This window comes from Anthonomus grandis, chromosome 14 (genome assembly GCF_022605725.1).
Source record: "Anthonomus grandis grandis chromosome 14, icAntGran1.3, whole genome shotgun sequence".
Taxonomy (NCBI): Eukaryota; Metazoa; Arthropoda; class Insecta; order Coleoptera; family Curculionidae; genus Anthonomus; species Anthonomus grandis.
In genome coordinates, this window is record NC_065559.1 from 9,696,468 (window position 1) to 9,716,930 (window position 20,463).

At 30.5% G+C, this 20,463-nt stretch overlaps 1 protein-coding gene across 2 annotated transcripts in view; it reads left to right on the forward strand.

The window, feature by feature from the left end:
• The window catches only part of LOC126744408 (esterase B1-like), a 35,616-nt gene that overhangs the window by 202 nt on the left and 14,951 nt on the right, over positions 1-20,463 (forward strand). For both annotated transcript variants that reach the window (XM_050451793.1, XM_050451794.1), the window contains exon 2: positions 49-186. In XM_050451793.1, the coding sequence (XP_050307750.1) occupies positions 52-186 (135 nt within the window). In that variant the 5' untranslated portion in view covers positions 49-51. The remainder of the gene's footprint in view (positions 1-48; positions 187-20,463) is intronic.

Sequence of the window (20,463 nt, forward strand, 5' to 3'; positions counted from 1 at the left end):
CACTAAAAGAAAAAAAAGTTCTATATATATATTATTTATTTATAATAGAAAATGAGTGATCCGGTAGTTGAAATCGAACAAGGAAAATTAAAGGGTAGTCTAGGAGCTGATTACCACGGTGGAAAGTTTTACAAATTTTTGGGAATCCCCTATGCGAAAGCTCCTATTGGAGAACTAAGATTTAAGGTAAGTTTATGCTTTTTTTTTACTTAAAGGTATTTAAACTTTTTGTTTGAATTTTACTTAATAGATTTTGAAAGATCTTAATCCTTTTATAGCTAATATTTTACTTCATAAGTATAAGATATTTATTTTTAAAAGTGATGACAAAATGTTTGTAGCTTAGAGGGTATATCTCTAAAGATTGCCTTTAACTTGATTTTAAAAATCATCGCAAACTTTTTCAAAATTAAAATTAATATTTAAAAACTAGAAAAAAATTGTTCATAGCCAATAAAGTTATGCAAATCGATAGGCAGAAAAATAATGTTACATCAACATTTTTTATAAAATATATCTCTTTGTTTCATCTCATGTGCATTGACTCTTGGATGTATTTAAAATTTTCATTTTATTAAGTTTGTATATTTAAGTGTATATGCCTTACTTAATATGTTTTTTTTTTACACATATTAAGTTTTATTTTTCTTGTATAAAGCGGACATAGTAGGTATACTTCTTGTGTAATTACAGCTGTATTACGTTTTTAAAGAAATAAATGTTTTACACCCAAAAAGTTCATATGACAAGTTACTTAGATACGTAAATGGTAGGCAGATTATAGTAGGTACTTCATTGAAAAGGTCGCACCTCTATTTGTGACTATTCTGGGATGTTTTGGGATAAATGCACGGATACATCAATTTTTATTTCTCGGATGTCTTTTCATCTACAGCCGTAGAATTTTTTTTTTTTTATAATTGCTAGTTTTTCCATGAAGTGGAAGCTTTAAGTAATAATGCTTATACCTATCTTTAACTGTTGTAAAGCTATTTGGTTTTATAATATAATTTTTGAACTAAAGCCTTTAAATAATAATGTATGCAGTTCCCATAGCAACAAGACTTTACTTTAAAATTAAAGAACTCTGCGAATATTAAAAAGCAAATAAAAGACAACTTACACCTTACACGTATGGAGCGTTTACTTTTTTTAAATAACCTGCTTTAACTTCTTACCGGCTTAATATTTTAACAAATTTAATATTGTTAAAAGGAGCATTTAATGGACAATAAAAATTAACTAATATATACTTAATTTATTTGAATCCTTTTCCACTAGTTCTGACACCATGACCCAAAATCCTAAGAAAATCAATAAAATCAGTATTTTTTTTTGCATGGGGCGATAGCCATCATTGTAATTTTTTTATTAATATAATGAATTTAGTATTATCTATTTATACTTATTTTGTATTTTTAAATATTTTTTTGCATTTAAAATAATGGTTGGGCTTATGTTTTACAATTATACTTTTTTTAAATATGCTTCAATATTCAAGACGTATGGCTCGTTTATAACTTGAATATAATGGGCATTAAATATATTTTTTTTTATGTTCTATAAAACAAAGGTAAAAACACAAAGTCACGGTCTCATCAAATCCATATAATTTTTTAAAGCTACACGTGTTTCGCTCCTATCGGAGCATCATCAGGACTGGACCTACACAGATCACATTACAACTAACAACTTTGTTAGTTATAATGTGTAATGGTTGTTGTAATGTGATCTGTGTAGGTCTAGGCCTGATGATGCTCCGATAGGAGCGAAACACGTGTAGCTTTAAAAAAAAATATATGGATTTGATGAGACCGTGACTTTGTGTTTTTACCTTTGTTTTGTTTTCGTTTGGTCTCTTAGTGAAAAATAGATGATACGTTTCTATTATGTTCTATAAGTTTAAAGGACAGCCCCATTCTTTTTATTTCACTGCGGTCTATCAAGGCGACTTTTAAATTTAAGAAAACACAACCAAAAAACCGTTGACCAAGGATTAGACATATAGGGATGTCCTATTTGGTTTAGAAAGACAATTAAAGCTGTATATATTTAGATATTTTTTAGCGCTAGTAAGTGCAGAAGATTAAAGGAACATTCAACTTTACATTCTGTTCAAGCCTTTAGTCGTATAGGTTTAATTTCTTGAATATATTTTTTACACTTTAGGGATATGTGGTAAGTCACCTATAGTGTTGCAGATATTGCATTTATCAGACGGTAAACCTGGACTCATTAAGATTACAGTAATTTGTTTATAATTCCTTACACACATTTTTCCATAATTCTATTTATTTAGTAGCTATAGCGTTTTTTAATATTATAGCACTGTCACTACTACAAAGAGAGTCTGATAAGGGTTCTCATTGACTTCATTTTTGGCTAACGTATCTACGATTTCGTTACTCCTTAAGCCACATAAAGCATTACTTGTATGGCAGTTTCTAAACTAAACGTTTCATGATATATGGATTGGGTGCTCTACAATGGCCCGCAAGATCACCCGATTTATTTCCCTTTTCATGCGGACACCTAACGTAGAAACAGTGAGCGATCCTACCTGAATTCTCACACGACTTACAGAATTCGGGAGCACCTTGAACAGTGACTATACTGTTATATGAAGATGAAGGGTCGCTATTTTTTACAATTAATAAAATCAAGAAAATTAAATTAAATTTATCGGCAATCAGTAAGTCCAATTAAAAAAAAACAGATATATGATACAAAAGAAATGTTTAAAAAAAGCTAAGGTGTGCTGTGCTATTTATGTATAAATATGGTTTTGATGAGTCACCCCATATACATATAATTTACAATATATGTATTCTGACGAACACAAGTCAGTAGTTTTATATGTGCTTTTAATATGTCGTTTTTTTTTTCTTGCATAATGGTGCGAAGTGCAGTTTGTTATCATATTCAGGAATAAAAGAGCTTAGTTATTATTATTATGATAAAAAAACAATACATTTCATAGAAAGTAACAATAACAATTTAGCTAATGTAGTTATTTTTTCCCACTCAGTAATTAGAGAAAAGTATAAAGTGATGTAATTAAAACAAAGTAAAATTATAATAATACGGTAGAACTAAATGAAGTTGGGTAATAAATAGTATTATAAACATATTAATAAACTGAAGATATTTGATAACAGGGTTACTCTGATAAAAGGGGTCATATCTCCAGATCGACTTGATTTTTATTTTGAAAGACTTTTTAAAGTGTTTTCTAGCTTTCGTTGAAAAAATTAAGAAAATCTGAGCATTAAAAGCTTTTTTATAGAAATTTTTGATAGTCAGGTCCAAAACGAAAAATAGTTTCAGAGAACGTTAAGTCATTACATTGCTTCTAGTGCTCGGATCGGCTTCATTCTTATTTTAAAGATTTCCTAGGAGTGTTTTTCAACGTTCATTGAAGAAATCAAGTAAATCCGTACATTAGAAGCTTCTTTTATAGAAATTAATGAAAATCAGGTTTAAAAGGAAAAATATTTTCAGGTAACTTGAGTCGCAATTCAAGTATATCGAAAGTAACTGAAATATAGAACAAAATAATAAAAAACACTTTAAGAGGTCAAAACTGGTTCTAGCCTAGGAAGCATTAGAACCAAAAAAATGGTTTATATATGAAATTTACTCCTGAGAAAACACTTTTTGTAAGTTTCAACAAAATTGTTTCGGTTATGCCAATTTTTGTCATCAAAAAACTTTTTTGCACGGAAATAATTTACAAAGTGATCCGTATGATATTCTTAAGCAATTGCAAAAATATCTGCGGGGTTACATGGAAAAATGTCCAAAAACATTAAAATATATAACTTTTTTTCAAAAACCGGGGCACGCAAAACTGGTTCTAGACCAGGAAGTATTGGACCCTCAAAAACGGTTCATATATGAAATTATTCGCACGCTTTCTTTCAGTATCTTTTTTTGTCAGAAAACAGCACTTTCTGAATCTATGAACAGCAAAATAATTTACAAGTTACGGCTGTTTTTGTTTTATAATTTATCATGTTTCGTTCGCTTAAAAGTAGGGTGCTTTTCCAAATATACTTTCGCGTCATCAACAAATACCGGAAATAAGTGCTAAAAGTGGTGTCCATTTACCATTTTCGTAGGGTCATCCTATATGCGAATAAGTACTTAATTATTCCGTAAATTGAATGAGAAATTACCAGTATACTTAAACTATGGGTGCTTTATAATAAATAAGTAAAATAAATTTTATTTTGTTAAGATTAATTATAAACTCATTTAGTTGGACCCACTTTTTAGGAATTTTGATATCACTTTCTGTTGTCATTTTTATATCTTACTAAGTTAACTCTTAAAAGTCACAATACCTTGATTTACAATCCTTGCTGAAGAGCCAATGATTTGTAGGCAAATCTTTAATTTTAATCGCAAAAAAGAAATGCCATACACCGTGCCCTGCAAATCTCTATATATTATAAAAGGCTTTAAATCACTTATTGTATTTTTTATCTCAACAAACTAAATTGTTAATTAAAATCACCTAAAAAACTACATAATAGTTTTTTGACCGAAAACTTTTTGTGACCTCCAGAAATTAGTTTTTGGTCTAGAAAAAAAATTAAAAGTCGAAAATACGTGTATGTATATATATTTAGAAAATTAGTTATACCAAAAATATCTTTCATAATTATTTAACGTTATTCTTCTTGGACGCTCATTGACAGTCATCGAAATGTCAATGATAAAGGTAAATTGTGTGTGTATTAAAAAATTTGGTCTTGTATACCGTTAGATAATAAAGCTTTTGTATAATATTTCACAATTTTTTTTTAGGATAAATAGTTAAAGCCCAAATCTCTTTTTCATTTTTGCATTATACAGTGTTTAATACAAAATTAAAAGTACTACTGAGTATTCTATTAAAAATTAGAAGATAAAAGCAATTTTCTTTTAAAAGGGACCTGACAGAAAGCAAGTCAAATCGTTAAACATTTCAAATTTTTGTGATGTCCGTACTTGTTACTTAGTTAACTTAATTAAGCTTAGTTAAATGCTTGAAATGATTTTCTACCTTAAATGCATGTTCTTAAATAAATCGGTTTTTAAATACCTCAGAGTTAAAAAAAAAGAAAAAATTATATTACGTGACTAATACCAGGCATTTGAAAACTAGTTTTCTGATCTGTCTATTCAATATCTCTTTATATTTCAAATATACAGAAGAGATGGAAATATTTTAACAATTCCGGGAAGCAAATATGGTTTTCTATCTTAAATACATGTTCTTGAATGAATCCATTTTAAAATAACTCAGAGAGTAAAAGAAAGAGAAAAAAGATATTACGTGACTAATACCAGGCATTTGAAAACTAGTCTTCTGATCTCTTTATTCAAAATCTCTTTCTATTTCAAACAATAGAAGAGATGGAAATATTTCACCAATTCCAGGAAGCAAATTTTGTTTCCTATCTTGAATGCATGTTCTTGAATGAATCCATTTTTAAATACTTCAGAGAATGAAAGAAAGAGGAAAAAATATATTACATGACTAATACCAGGCATTTGAAAACTAGTTTTCTGATCTCTCTATTCAATATCTCTTTCTATTTCAAATATATAGAAGAGATGGAAATATTTCACCAATTCCAGGAAGCAAACTTTGTTTTCTATCTTGAATGCATGTTCTTAAATAAATCTGTTTTTAGATACCTCAGAGATTGAAAGAAAGAGAAAAAATACATTACGTGACTAATACCAGACATTTAAAAATTAGTTTTCTGATCTCTTTATTTATTATCTCTTTCTATTTCAACTATATAGAAGAGATGTAAATCTTTTAACAATTCCAGGAAGCAAATTTTGTTTTCTATCTTGAACGCATGTTCTTGAATGAATCCATTTTTAAATACTTCAGAGAGATTTTAACATATCTAGGAACCAAGTTTTGTTTTTTATCTTGAATGCATGTTCTTAAATAAATCTGTTTTTAAATACCTTAGAGAGTGAAAGAAAGAGAAAAAAGATATTACGTGACTAATACCAGGCATTTGAGAACTAGTGTTTTGATCTCTCTATTCAATATCTCTTTTTATTTCAACTATCAAGAAGAGAGACGTTCGTTTTCAAGGCCACGTCATGTACAATGTTGCCTTTTCATTCCAACACATTTAGTCTCTGAATATTGTTTAAAGGCACAAGATATTAGTCCGGACGTTTTCTTATAATAATAAATAACTTAGTATAAGAATAATTACTTATACTAAGTTATTGCAAAATGATGTCATTAGTGCCTGGACTATAAAACAAGATCGTCCAATTATGTTTTCTCTCTTCGTCTAACGCATTATCACCTGACAGTGTTGTCTTTGTCTAACGCTTGTTTACAAGGCCACCCTTTGCACAATATTGCCTTCTTATTCCAATATATTCAGTCACTCAATATTTTCTAAATCCAGAATTTAATAGTCCAGGCGTCTTTATAAAATAATTGCATACAATAACGTAATGAAGGGCAGTAGAGTTATGGTTGCTGCTCTGTTTATCCCATAAAAGCTGTTTCAATATACTTATGCTACTTGGAATACGTAAAAATTTACTTCTAAGCAGTTGAGTTGGATGCTATCATTTCGTACTACGAGAATATCAATGATTTCTTCAATTGAAGTAAAAGAATCATCAAATTAAAACTGAGAACGCAGCATATGTTGAGCATTCACAACACAACTGACTGAAAATGTTGCGCCTATACGCCATGAGGGAGCGACACTAGCGATAGCTTATTGGCTCTATTGCATTCGTTTTATTTAACAAGGAAATTCTGCATCATTATCATTAACAATGACAAAAATTAAATTAAACGATTAATTGCTGCAGAAAATATCAAATTAGGAGAACAAATAAAATTTCAGCGCTTATTAGTTTTAAATCTTATAGGTAAAAGCTCAATTTTCGTAGTATCCATAAAAGCACATAAAAAACCAATTAATTTTCCCACATGTTGGGCGCCAATTTTCTTTGTATATGAAATTTAAAATTGGATATGGTATTATACAGTTTTATTATATTTTAAGAATTTATTCTAAATCAAATAAAAATAAGTTTTGGAGTCATTTAAATAAGATTTTTAACACTGAAATCCACACAAAAGTTTTTTTTAAAGACTCCTTATAGATAAAATAACGATAATCATATGCTCCTTCAATATGATTTAACAATTTTCTGAAACATTAAGTTTTATCCAAAATCTTCATTATAAGAAAAATTAACTCCTATACCCAGCTCTATATTTGGCTAAAATCTACATAAAAAAAATCTCACTTGTGGTCTTTTATAACAGTTTATAAAATTAGTATAAACTAATTAAACATGTTCAGATTTAAAATTGGTTCATGAATTGTTTGTTTTTCTTTCTAATCATCCAGACTAATTTTTTTTCTGCTGTTTTACGTCAGTGCAAGTGTTTTGATAATCGTTTACATTTAAGTAGTATAAATTGCTACTTATAATATATTTTTGTAAATTAATGATTCCACGTCAGAGATAGTTTGCACAAAACTGATTATGTTTAATTTAGCGTCTAGAATAATTAATACATTCAAGGAAATAGATACTGATAAGCAACAATTTTGTCTGGATTAACCTGAAGCCCTGTCGTATTATAGTGCTGATATTATCTCAACATTCATTAAGTTTATGATTATGCAAGATTATGTTATGTTGTACTAAAAAAAATAAAAATTTTCAAATCTGAAATAAAGACGTTATCTATTAAATAAATTGCAGACTCATTTCTATTCTATTGACTTACGTCAGTTTAAGTATTAATTATCATTTGCTCAAGTTCCATATGTTTTTATTCAAAATGTATTTTTGCATATACCCGATCAATGTCCAATTTGCTTTAAAGAGATTAGATTAAATTTAAATTGTAGAATTATTCACATATTTAATGGAAAACACATAGTCAAAAGTTCCTGCACTTATATATGTAGATATTGTTGTTCATGAGAAGTGTGGGAAGCTCGTCTTTATCAAGACTTCGCTCTTCTGCAACCCTAAAATTTTGACATAGCCTGTATTTCTAATAATTTTTTCCAGCTTTACCCATTACTAAAACTAGCCTGAAAGTCTCCAGCAATTCCACCTAGCTTAAAAGATAATGCTCAAAACTTATCAACATTACTTTATCATTATAATACCTTTGCCTCCATAAGTGTGAGTTTGCAATTTGACATTCGTTGTTCTTTTTTCTACGGTCTTCTAAAATCTTTTTATATACTTTTTTTATTAGTCCTTCTAATTCTTTTTGCATGTAGCATACCTAAACGAAACATTAGAGATGTTATGTAAAATCAGAAAAGGAAATTAGCATAAGAGCTTTTGATTTCAAATGATTTTGAATAAAGAGAATGAGCTTGAATTAAAGGATACGAAAAATCAAAATAGCCAAACTATACGTTGCCAAAAAAATATAAAAAAACATTAAAAAATGATAAAAGGTATAATATGTTAGATCTTACTAAGTACTCATCGATCCTTAGTTAGATATAAATGATGAACTATAAGATTGATCATACATGCCACTGATTTCTCTTTTGTTATTTCACGGTAGTCCTGTGTTCAAAAAAATTCTAATAAAATCGAGGATAACCTCAATCTTCCGTAAGTTTTTTAGTATATATCATAGTATATATTATTCACCACTTCATCATGTTACTAGTAGCTACTTTTCTTTACCTTATTTGAGATAATGTTTGAGACAATCAAGCTGATAGAACTGCTAAAACCATGAAGGAAACTGTACCTAATATAGATATGTTTTAGTAACGCGAATAATCAGAATCATCATTAGAAATATATATAAACAAATAGTCTAGTTTATTTGGCTTTAATGAAATACTTTTCTTAATGAATTACGCCATAGATCAGAAATAGTTTATACAAGTATATGGGGTAATTGACGATAGATGCAACAGGCAACTTGCCCAATAACAGGAAACAGTTGCAAAACAATGAAAAATATAGTTTAAAAAAAACACAAAACAAACCTAAAAGAATGAAAAGAAAAGAAAAAAAGTAAAGTAAAGTAAAGTCACAATCTCAAAAGTTATCCAAAAAATTAGAACAAATAAGTATTAATATGATATAAAAACCCAATTATAAAAGTTTAACAAGATAATCACATATTCAACAAAATTAAATTAAATTAACTGCAATATACCTACTAACTCTAACTTAAACACATGGGTCTTAATCCCAAGAGAAATGATCCACCAAGATATCGACAATCACATAAACCGGAGAAAAATTTATATCGCACATGTGACAGATCTGATTAAATATGGCGCATATTGTACATAGTGGCGATTTTAACAGGATGTTAGTATGAGGCCTTGGCAGAAAGAATGTTGAGGGATGTCTAGCATTAAGCCTAAGCACCATGAAACGTACACCAGAAAGAAGTACAGGACTATCAATTAATCCATTCAGTAACCCATGCAGGAATTTTACAGAGAAGATCATTCTTCTGAGATGTAATGGATGTAGATTGAAGCATTCCAATGGTTGCCGATGATCAAACCCTCTAACTGGATATATGCCATTCTGCCTGAAGGCCAAAAACTTAGCAAATCTACTCTGAACAGATTCAAGGAGACCAACATGATTCTGATAGAGCGGGTTCCATATAATGCGACCAAACTCCAGTTTTGATCTCACAAAGTAGACTTAATGTAGATTCCAAAGTAACTCTGAGAATATCTAATTATGAACCCAAGCCTTCTCAGGGCTGACTTGACTATGTTGTTGAAGTGTGGAACGAATGTAAATTCAGTGTCAAAGGTGATACCAAGATCAGTAATTTGGTCTAATCTACTCAAAATAGTATCTATAGTAAAGTAATCAAAATTTAAGGGTGTTTTTGATCTTAAGTAACTGACCACACTACATTTAGCCGCATTCAAGCCTAACCTGTTTTAAGCGCACCATACCTCCAATGTATTTAGACAGTTCTGAAGAAAAACACAATCCTTCCATTTAAATATAGCTTTAAATCATTGGCAAAAGCCAGCCTATGACAAGTGAGTGACTCAATCAAGTCATTTATAAAAAAACTAAACAGGAGCGGACCCAGGTTCGAGCCCTGTGGCACACCCGACGTTACATTAAAAAGTTTCGATTTAAAGGCCTCATATTCAACATATTGAGATCTACCAATCAATATATAGTGATCTCTCTGATCAAAGGCAAAAACCCTTTAAAATGGAAGTCGGTATAAATAACATCGACTTGAGTATTAACATCAAGTGATTCACAGATGTGGTTAGACAAACAGGATAAGTTAGTAACACAAAATCTCTCGCTAAAAAATCTACAGAGATGAGTTCTTTTGCGTGACTAAATAGCGACCGATTCAGAATAATTTCGAAAAGTTTTGAGAAGTTACAGAGTAATGAGATTGGCCTGTAGTTCACGATTTGATCAGAGTCCCCAGCTTTTAAAATAGGTATTCTGTTGGAAAAGGAATCTGTTCTGTTGACAGTATTAAGTTAAAAATGTAGGTCATTGGATCAGCCAGGACACCAATGCAATCTTTAACCAAGAAGCTAGGCACACCGTCTACACCAGATGTTAACTTATTGTTGAGTTTTTTACTAACCAAAATAATCTGGGAAACATCAACGTTGGAAATATCAAAGTGGGGTACATTATCAGATGTCGGCAATTGGTTAAGGAGATTTGATTTCATAAATGCTTCACCAAAAAACAGTGCAAAAGCATCAACTATGTCTTGTGGGTCTTTAATTACCACGTCATCGGGTAGCCTCATCATATCAGGTCCCATCAATCCTATCAATCCTGGCGCCAGCCTTGTTAAAATTCCATAAGCTAGATGGGTCCAAAGAAATATTCTTTCGGTGTTTGATATATTCAACTTATATTTATTGCGTATTTGTAGTTTGATAAGGCGTCTAAGAGAATAAAATTTCTTTTGAAAGAATGGAGAATTGTACATTTTAAAGTCCTTGAAAGCCTTTTCTTTTCTATAAATGTTCTTAATCAAGTCTCGAGAATAATAATTTGGAAATCTTCTTTTACGTTGCTGCTTAAGAGGAATGTATACGGTAAATATGCCATTCAATATAATATCATATAGGGCTTCACATGCATCTTTAACATTAGAGGATAAATACACAGTAGACCAGTCAGCTTCAAGGATCGAGTCATAAAGGAGATGGAAGTTGGCCTTTCTAAAGTTACAAATATGAGATAAGTTTATATTAAGCTGAAAATTATGGACACGATGGCCTGAGACAGTAAAATCAATTTCTTGTGCAGGGTGATGCAAATCCTCTAAGAGAAAAGGCACGTCACTACGAGAAACAGTACAGGTGAAGTTAGATAAAACAAGATCCAATAGTCTGTTATTATAGTTTAGGATGTGATTACACTGAACAAGATTAAAAGTGCTAGGAAAGTTATTCACAGCAATAGACTTTTGACTAACATGATTACCTAACATGATTAACTATAGTACTAAAAATTATCAAAATTAGAGATAGATTTTTACGGATTTTGCCTTAACTAATGAATTAATTATTCTCTTAGCGCCTATTTTATATTTTTTGCAGTTGGACTCCTGTTGCCTTCGAAAAATATATTTTAATATGCAGTGCATCAAAAATATTATGATCGAGAAACAAATCCCTCTAATATGTTTATCTGATATATCTATTTTAATTCTTTATTTGTTCACAATCACCAAATTGGAATATTATAGGAAAACTTTCGTTTATTTTTAGTAACATAAAGGATTAATAGTATAAGTGCCACCGTTGATTTATTTATGAAGGAACGTATTGCTATGATACTCAATTCTTTCAAACAACGTCTAAAAATCAATATTTAGTGGCCATTATAAAAATATTATTTTATTTAGGCGATTTCACACCTTGCGATTTTTTTTTGGCAGTAACTACTCTTGAAGAACACTAAGAGCGCATTTAAAAATTTTGTCATCATGTAACTTTTTTCTTTAATTTTTTTTAGTGGATTCTTTGATTTCTAATAGATTTTTCATTACCCTATAAAACTTCAAAAAAATTTCAAGCCGTTTGTTAAAATTTGCAATCTTTAGGTTTTTTTTTCTTTTAAAGTGATTAATAAATTGCCTTAATAAACACAATGTGCATTCAAAAATATTCACACTTTCTTTAAGAGAAAAATGTTGATGTATAGTAAGGCTATTAAGGCAGGTATTACAGTGCTTTCATTTCAAAACAATCCACCCTTAATATCTTTCTTAAAAAAAAAAACACGTCAAATTAGATATACAGGGGGACGTTTAATTATGCATTTACTAAAGTTCTGCCAATCACCTCCTCACCTCCAGCTAACCTCACTTTAATATGTCAAAAGAAAACCCCCATCGTGTGATACATCATAGTAAGGAGCGTAAAATTCTCTATTTAGCGGTACCAAAAAAAACGAAATCGGTAAATGTGTAAGCAAATAGTTAGCGAAAATGTCTAGAAATAATGAATATTTTATTTACGCCAAACTTTGGTATATCAAATGGCTACCCCATGGTGTGATACATTATTTTAAAAGGCATTCATTATGCTATCAATGGTTGTAAAAAAAAATTAAATTGATTGATCAAGAAGCAATTAAAGTGTAAATCGGTAGGGTAGAAAAACAAATTTAATTAGTTTAACAAATTTATTTTATTAAATGTTCAAAATGCGCGCCGTTATTAGCAAGACAATAAAAAAGCCTATTTTCAAACTCCTTACGAACATTTGTAAGGGTCTGCCCGCTAATTTCTCTGCATTCTTGAAATATTCTATTTTTTAAATTCTCAATACTCTCAGGTGAGGTTTTATAAACTTTGCTTTCTTTAGCCCCAAAGAAAAAAGTCTAGTGGGGTTAGGTCCGGAGACCGCGCAGGCCATTTGATTGCACCACGTCTGCCAATCCACTTTTCTCGACAATTTTCATCAAGCCACTCTCGAACTACCAAAGTGTAGTGCGCGGGAGCTCCATCCTGCTGAAAATGTATATTATTTTCATTCAATAATATAGCACCATGTTGATCTACTTGATTTTCCATAGATTGGATGATGGAAGGGTATATTGCAGTTTCTAAAAAGTTTAAATAAATTTTGCCAGTCAAATTTTCTTCCAAAAAAATGGCCCGATTATTTCATTCTCATAAATTCCTGCCCAAACATTAATTTTTTGGGGATATTGAGTATGGCCTTCCCGAAAAACATGCGGATTTTCATTATCCCAGTATCTACAGTTATGTCTGTTCACCAGGCCATTTAAAAAAAAAGGTCAAATCGTCACTGAAACAAATGTTCTTCAATAAATGGGGATCATAGGAAGGTATTGCAGTGTTTTTTTGTACCTATTAGGTAGGTTTTGCAAAAAATATAACTGAAATAAATACACATACAAAGTTATAAGAATATTTGCAAAAAATTTGAAGACACTTTTTTGTTGCAAATAACGGTGCACATTCTTTACTTAAAAAAATAAATAATTTGCTTGAACTAAATGTACTGTTTGTTACCACACATTTTAAGTTCTAAATTGCTTGTATTTTTTTTTTTTGATGATCTATTATAAAAAATGTGAGAATTTTAAAATGATGTAGGTACCACACTAGAAGTATTCATTTAAAATACCAAAGTTTGGCGTAAATAAAATATTCATTATTTCTAGACATTTTCGCTAACTATTTGCTTACACATTTACCGATTTAATTTTTTTTGGTACCGTTGAATAGAGAATTTTACGTTGCTTACTATGATGTATGACACGATGGGGATTCATTTGACATATTTAAGTGAGGAGGTGATTGGCAGAACTTTGCATAGTTAAACGTCCCCCTGTATATCTAATTTGACGTGTTTTTCTGTTTTTTTTTTTTTTTTTTAGGAAGAAAGTTATTATGGGTGGATCGTTTTGAAATGAAAGCACTGTATAGCTTTAAGCAAGTACTTACTCCTACATGGAATTTAAAGTGCCATTCCATGGATTTCATTAAGGGATATCCATATAGGAATATTCATTTTTTATCAAAACGCCAGAATTTATTAGAAGCTTATCAAGTTATCATATTTTAAAAAGTATAACTCGGAATACTAAAGATCTTCGCTTTCAATACAATTTCCATTTTATTGATGAAATTAAAATCTTGTCGGCCTTTGGTTGTATTATATTTCTATTACAATATTATTTATTCCTATATCAGGTACACAAACACACTCCTGAGGCTTGTATATTGCCTTTAGCAAATCTAGTATATTTAAGAATAAACAAGTTTTCTAATTTTGACTTTAAATAAAATGGTGAACTAATAACAATCAAATTAAAATGTGTTTACCAATTTAATGTCTGATTAGCACAACATTTTATAAACGTCTTAAAATATAAAAAACATTCTAAAGAGCATGTTTTGAATCACAAATGTTGTTTGCCAATAAAAATAATAATATTATTTTATCACAAGAGCCCACAGTCAGTAAAAACAAAGTAAATTACCCATTAATTTTTTACCCGGATACATTCATATCTAAATTATTATGCTATTTGATACCGGCCTGTTATTGCAGTTTTTTAACAAATTATATCCTTATCTGGTAAACTTTGAACGGCTTTTACATTTCCAGTTTAAAGTTTATCGCTGCAAAATACCACTATATTTCAAATTGATATATGAAAATGGTAAAATTGCTGAATTCTTTTTACTACTTTGTGAATTATTATGATGCTAGCCAAAGAGTCAAGACAATTGAGTAAACAACTTTAAATTAATAAATACATTTATGATTGTTTTATATTTTTACATTTATGAGCTAGAAGTAAAATCAGACTAATAAAAAAGAACTTTTTAGATAACCTTTGGAAAGATAAAAGAACCGGTAAACTGAAATTTATGAAAACCTCATTGTGTAAACTTTTATATTTTTTTTCCTTCTTACTACTTTTTTTCTAATTTTTTCTTATTGGCACCAAACTGGCAAGTATTTGTAAGCTCTGCGTTTTTTTGTATTTGTATGACAGGGCGTTTTAAGTAATATTTTAGTAAAATACAATAACAATATTATATTTTATTTTCATTATTTCATTTGTTTTTCTTGTAATTGAATATCTGTTAAAGATCTGTTCCAAATAAGGGACTAAATCAATAATACATTTTCTGATTATTGAAATACATAGAGGTTCCAAAAGTCCTGAGACCAGTGTGATATATTTTTCTTTACATCCATAAAGGTCTATAAATATATTAAAATTTTAAAAAATAAAACAACAGCCAATAAGAGTAAAATATAAATTATTGAATACGTATCTAACTTTAACCGCGTTTTCGCGCTTTGCGTCATTTACTGCAAAGTTTGGACGGAAGTACTATTAGGTCCAAAAGATATAGCGACGAAATAGGAAAAAAATTGGAAACAATGTTTGGCATCTAAAGAAAAAGATAACTTTACATAATTATTATATAAATAACTATTTCGCTATAGCTCCGAACTTTTATTTAATAACATTTAATTCAAATTCAAATTTTTAGATAATTTAGCATGATTTAGCATATAAAATAGCAACAAAAATAAATATATATATATTACAGTTTCACTTTGAAAAGTAAGTCTCAGTATCATAGTAACACCGTTGATTAAATATTTGAGTAAATAAAAATCCAAAATTATTATACCAAATATTCAATCAACGGTAAAACTATAAAATCAAAAAAAATTTTAATTGGTTTTTAGATGTTGATAAGCAATTTCAATTTTTTATGTTATTTAATAATTTAATAAATATTGAAAAGTTAATAGGGGAAGTCTTTTCTCCACAGTTCAGAATGAACTTCTTCCTTAATATAAGATCCGCTGTCATACCAAGTCCGAAATTATAGAAAACTTAGTTTGGCCCGCACAAGAATACGCCAGAAGATATGGTTCAATAATGAATGTTTGAAAAACGATTTGGTTCCAAACTACATATCACTCAAGAGCAACTCAAGATCAAATAGCTCCAAAAAGGCCCTTAAACTAGCTAGAAGAAAATGGGTACAACACGAGATAAGGAATAACTACAGCAACTTGAATGACCCTAACCAGAAACCAAAATTTATTTATTTTTTTACTAACCGATAAGCTTCATAATATTGAGCTCCTTACCCTCATGAAAATATTGAAGACTTTGTAAACCGAGAGAGCGAGAAACATCGTACTGTATTAAACAAGAAACTCTATTACTTAAAATTAAAATTAAAACAAAAACCTTTAGACGAGAGTGGCTACTCTGTTACATCTGATAGAACTTCAAAAACTTCTCTGCACCAATTTCATCCCCGTTTTATAAATTTAAGTAACATACAGCTTTCCAAAAACGACGAACAAATATTAAATTTAGGACTTAAATTCAACTTTGACCATTCTGATAGACTAGCGGTGTCTGAGCAAACTCTGGTAGACTGTGAAAGAGTGTTGAAGTCCATCAACTTACCTAATCCAGATCTGGTTAGAGCTGACATCTCTTTGAAGGTTAACAAATTTCTAAATTCAAAAGGAATAAATGAAAATCGTAAAAATATTCCAGGTCAACTTATAAACAAATTCAATGATCTTAAAGTTAAAATCAACGAAAATGACCTTATTCTAACAAAGGCCGATAAGGGTAGCTGCATCGTACTTATGCCCAGAACTGGATATTACAAATATGACTGATGATTTTGAGATTTTGCCTTACAATCCTACTTCTAGATTTATTCTTTACCTCAAACAATTATTTAAAAGCTGTACAGCTACCTTCAATCATTTTTCTATTTCACCCTACAAACTACTCCCAATGAATCCGGTTATTCCACTTCTTTATTGTCTACCTAAAATACATAAACAAAACTATCCTGTGAGACCCGTAGTTTCCTATATCGATTCTCCCGCCTTAAAACTCTCTTCCTGGTTAACGTCTATCTTCCTTCAACTCACTAATTTCTCTAACCCACTCTTAATAAAAAACTCATATGAACCAAAAATTTAATAAAAACAGAAATACCCCCTAACTCATTTCTTGTTCCTTTGATGTTTCCAAGCATCCCACCAGAAGATTGTTTATTATACACCCGAGAACTTCTCTTTTCACAAAGCAATCTACCTACTCATATTATAGTAGAAATTTGTTCTCTTATCGACAGTGCACTGAAGCAAAACTTCTTTCAAGTTGGTAATAAATTATATTGTCAAAAGTCTGGTCTTGCAATGAGTTCCAACTTGTCACCTTTTCTGGCAGAAGTATTTATGTTTTTTCTTGAAAGAGAAATCTCAAATTGTGAGATTTATAAAAAACATATAAGATGGTATAGGTACGTCGATGACATATTTACAGTTTTCACTTGTTCCACGGAGGAATTACTGGAATTTCAGGCATTTCTAAACTCTATCAATCCTTATGTTCATTCCACTCTCGAACAGGAACAATCAGACAAACTACCTTTCTTAGACCTCATAATTAAAAGAACAAACAACATAAAACTCGAATTTGAAATTTATAGAAAACCAACTGCTACGGATAACGTTATACCCTTTTTTTCAAACCATCCAGTTAATCAAAAGCTTTTCGCATTTAACTCACTTCTCCACCGTCTTTTGAATATCTCTCTTTCTCAAAAACATTTTAAAAAGCAACTCAATATAATTTTTAAAATTGCTCGAATCAATGGTTATCCTGACAAGATTATAAATTCTCTTTATTTTAAACATCTTTACAAATATTTAAATAAGCCACATATATACAAAACCGATGTCGTGTACAGAAGCATATCTTATTTTGGAAACATATCCCATCAGGTTGCCAAGAGTTTGTCAAAGGACTCCGATGAGCGGTTGCGTGTTTGTTTCAGAACTTCAAATAATTTGTCTCTAGTAAACACCAAAGATAAAATTCCCGTCACACACAGATCTGATGTTTACAGACTAAAATGTTCTCATCCTGACTGCAATGTGTGCTACATTGGACAAGCATACCTCTTCTCCTTTCGCCAATCATATTCTTGAGACCGGACATGGGTTCGAGCCTGGGGCGGATACCGAGGTGCTCCATGTTTGTCAGAAGGGGTTAAGGTTGGATCTTTTGGAAATCCTGGAAATAAATAAAGCCATCAAATCACCGGTTTACACTTGTATTAATGAGCAAGCTCAATTTGAGAGCAACACTTTCTTTAATTCCTTGGGTCCTAACAGTAACACTGACATTTGATTTGATCTGACTTATTAACACCCTATAACACTACAGTACGATGGTTCTCTCTCACTCGCTCCCAGTACTCAGTAGAAATCTGCTAATCTCATATTGGTCAATTTTGTTCTAATTTTAACTGTTCACTAGATGTCGTGCAATGTACCATTCAAGTATTGTTTGTTATTGTTTAGAATTTTTGTATGTGTTAAGTAACTCAGTAAGTATTTTACAATTTCATAATTTTATCTGTATTTTTTATGTCACCTGTCAAGAAAAAAATGTTCGTATGTTTTTGAACTGTTTGTAATATATTTAAGAGTCTAATGATGGCACGAACACTTGCCGAAATGCATCACTCCTGAAATTAGAGGATTAGCATTTTATTTGTGGAGAAAAGACTTCCCCTACTAACTTTTCAATATTATATTGACTCTACTTCAGAATGGACTTCTTCCTTAATATTTAATAAATACTTTTGGACATATATTTTCAGGATAAAATTTTTTGAAAGAGTTAAAGTAATTTCTTAGTCATTTGTCACACACAAATAAATCAAAATTTTTAAAAACAAATAAACACATTTGAGATTATATACATACGTGGAATAGGTAAAGTCTCCAATTAACTAAATAGCGACCTGCAAGAATCTAAAGCCGGCTACTCATTACGCGATGCTAGACAAGTACTTGACAAGTGTCGAGTAGTGTATATGAAGACTACGTGAAACTCGGCACGCAACTTGTACTTGCCGTTCGGAGTCGGTAAATCACTCGATGTTAAAGGTGCCAAGAATTGGCATCGAATTTGGCAAATTTTTTTCTTCACGCCACATTACTTGGCGACTTTGGGTTAAATACGGCACGTTTTTTTAGTAAATGATGGAGTGGTCTAATGAGGTAACCTTTGAATTTTTGGACCTTTATGAGAAAGAAATAATTATTTTGGACCCGTCTCACGCATTACACAAAAACCGGAATAAAATCTACGATGCATGTAAGCGAATTCAAACTGAATTTTCCAAAAAAATCTCTATAGTAGAGTTAAAGAAAAAAAAAGGAAACCCTAAGTGGTCACCTTCAGAAACTGTTTGACCAAAGTGAAACAAAGTGAAAAAAGTGGCGCTAGTACTGACGACTTATATAAACCTACCTGGTTTACATTTTCGAGATACACCAAGAAATACGATCAATTCAGAGGTAAGTTATTGTTTTATGTGTTATTATTTATATTGTGTTATTTATTGTTTATTTAGGTACATATACATATATTAATAACCTCTGCGTGTTAACAATATTCATCTTGCCATGAAACTTTTTTTTTTTATGGTAAACACAAGCACAAGAGGAAAGTCCGAATTGGCGAATGCAGCATAAGTGCTTTCCATCTAGCGATCCTAAACAATGCGGAAAATTCCACAATTTCTCATAGTCAGCTGCTATATGTTTCCATTCTTCTATGTTAGCGGGAATATGTAATAAAATAATTATATTTAGTTAAATGAATTAACATATATTGCTTAGGTACTAAAAGTAAAATTTTAGCCCCAGTATTTATTCTTCTCAAGTTATTTCCTGACCTCATCCCCTAACTTTTCCTACTTATATAATTTTCCCAAGTAATTTCATGTTAATTCTCTTAATAAATTTTGTTTTGTAGCTTCTATTTCAGATGCAATTATTTTAACCTCTCGTTTTCAGAACATAGGATTAATACAAAAGGGTAATGACGGTCAACATGAAACACGACGCGCTTGTACTTATGTATCTCAGAGCTCTGCAGGTATTTTTCAGTAACATTTTTAAATCAGCTTTTCTAATTTTCTGTTTTCAGAACCTAGCATATCTGCAACCAAACGCCAGATAACTTCTTTGGAATCTGGCACTACAAAAAAGAGCAAAGTATCACAGGAAGTCATTTATGATAAAATGGAAGCTGTATGAAATAATGCAGAAAAAATCACACCCAAAAGAAAATGATGAATGTGTCGTTTTTGGGGAATTAATAGCTCGAACACTTCGATCACTGGAAGAAAATGAAAGAGACGACGTAATGCATGAAATGGAAAATCTGATGTACCAAGCAAAAAACCGGTCTTCTCAGCATGCATTTTCACAGCGACTCGAGTAGCATTACAATTATTCCCAATTCACGCCAATTATACATTCGAATAGGCTTATTTCCATACAACCAAACCCAACACATTCCACCTACCGTTACCCCTTTACCGTCAGA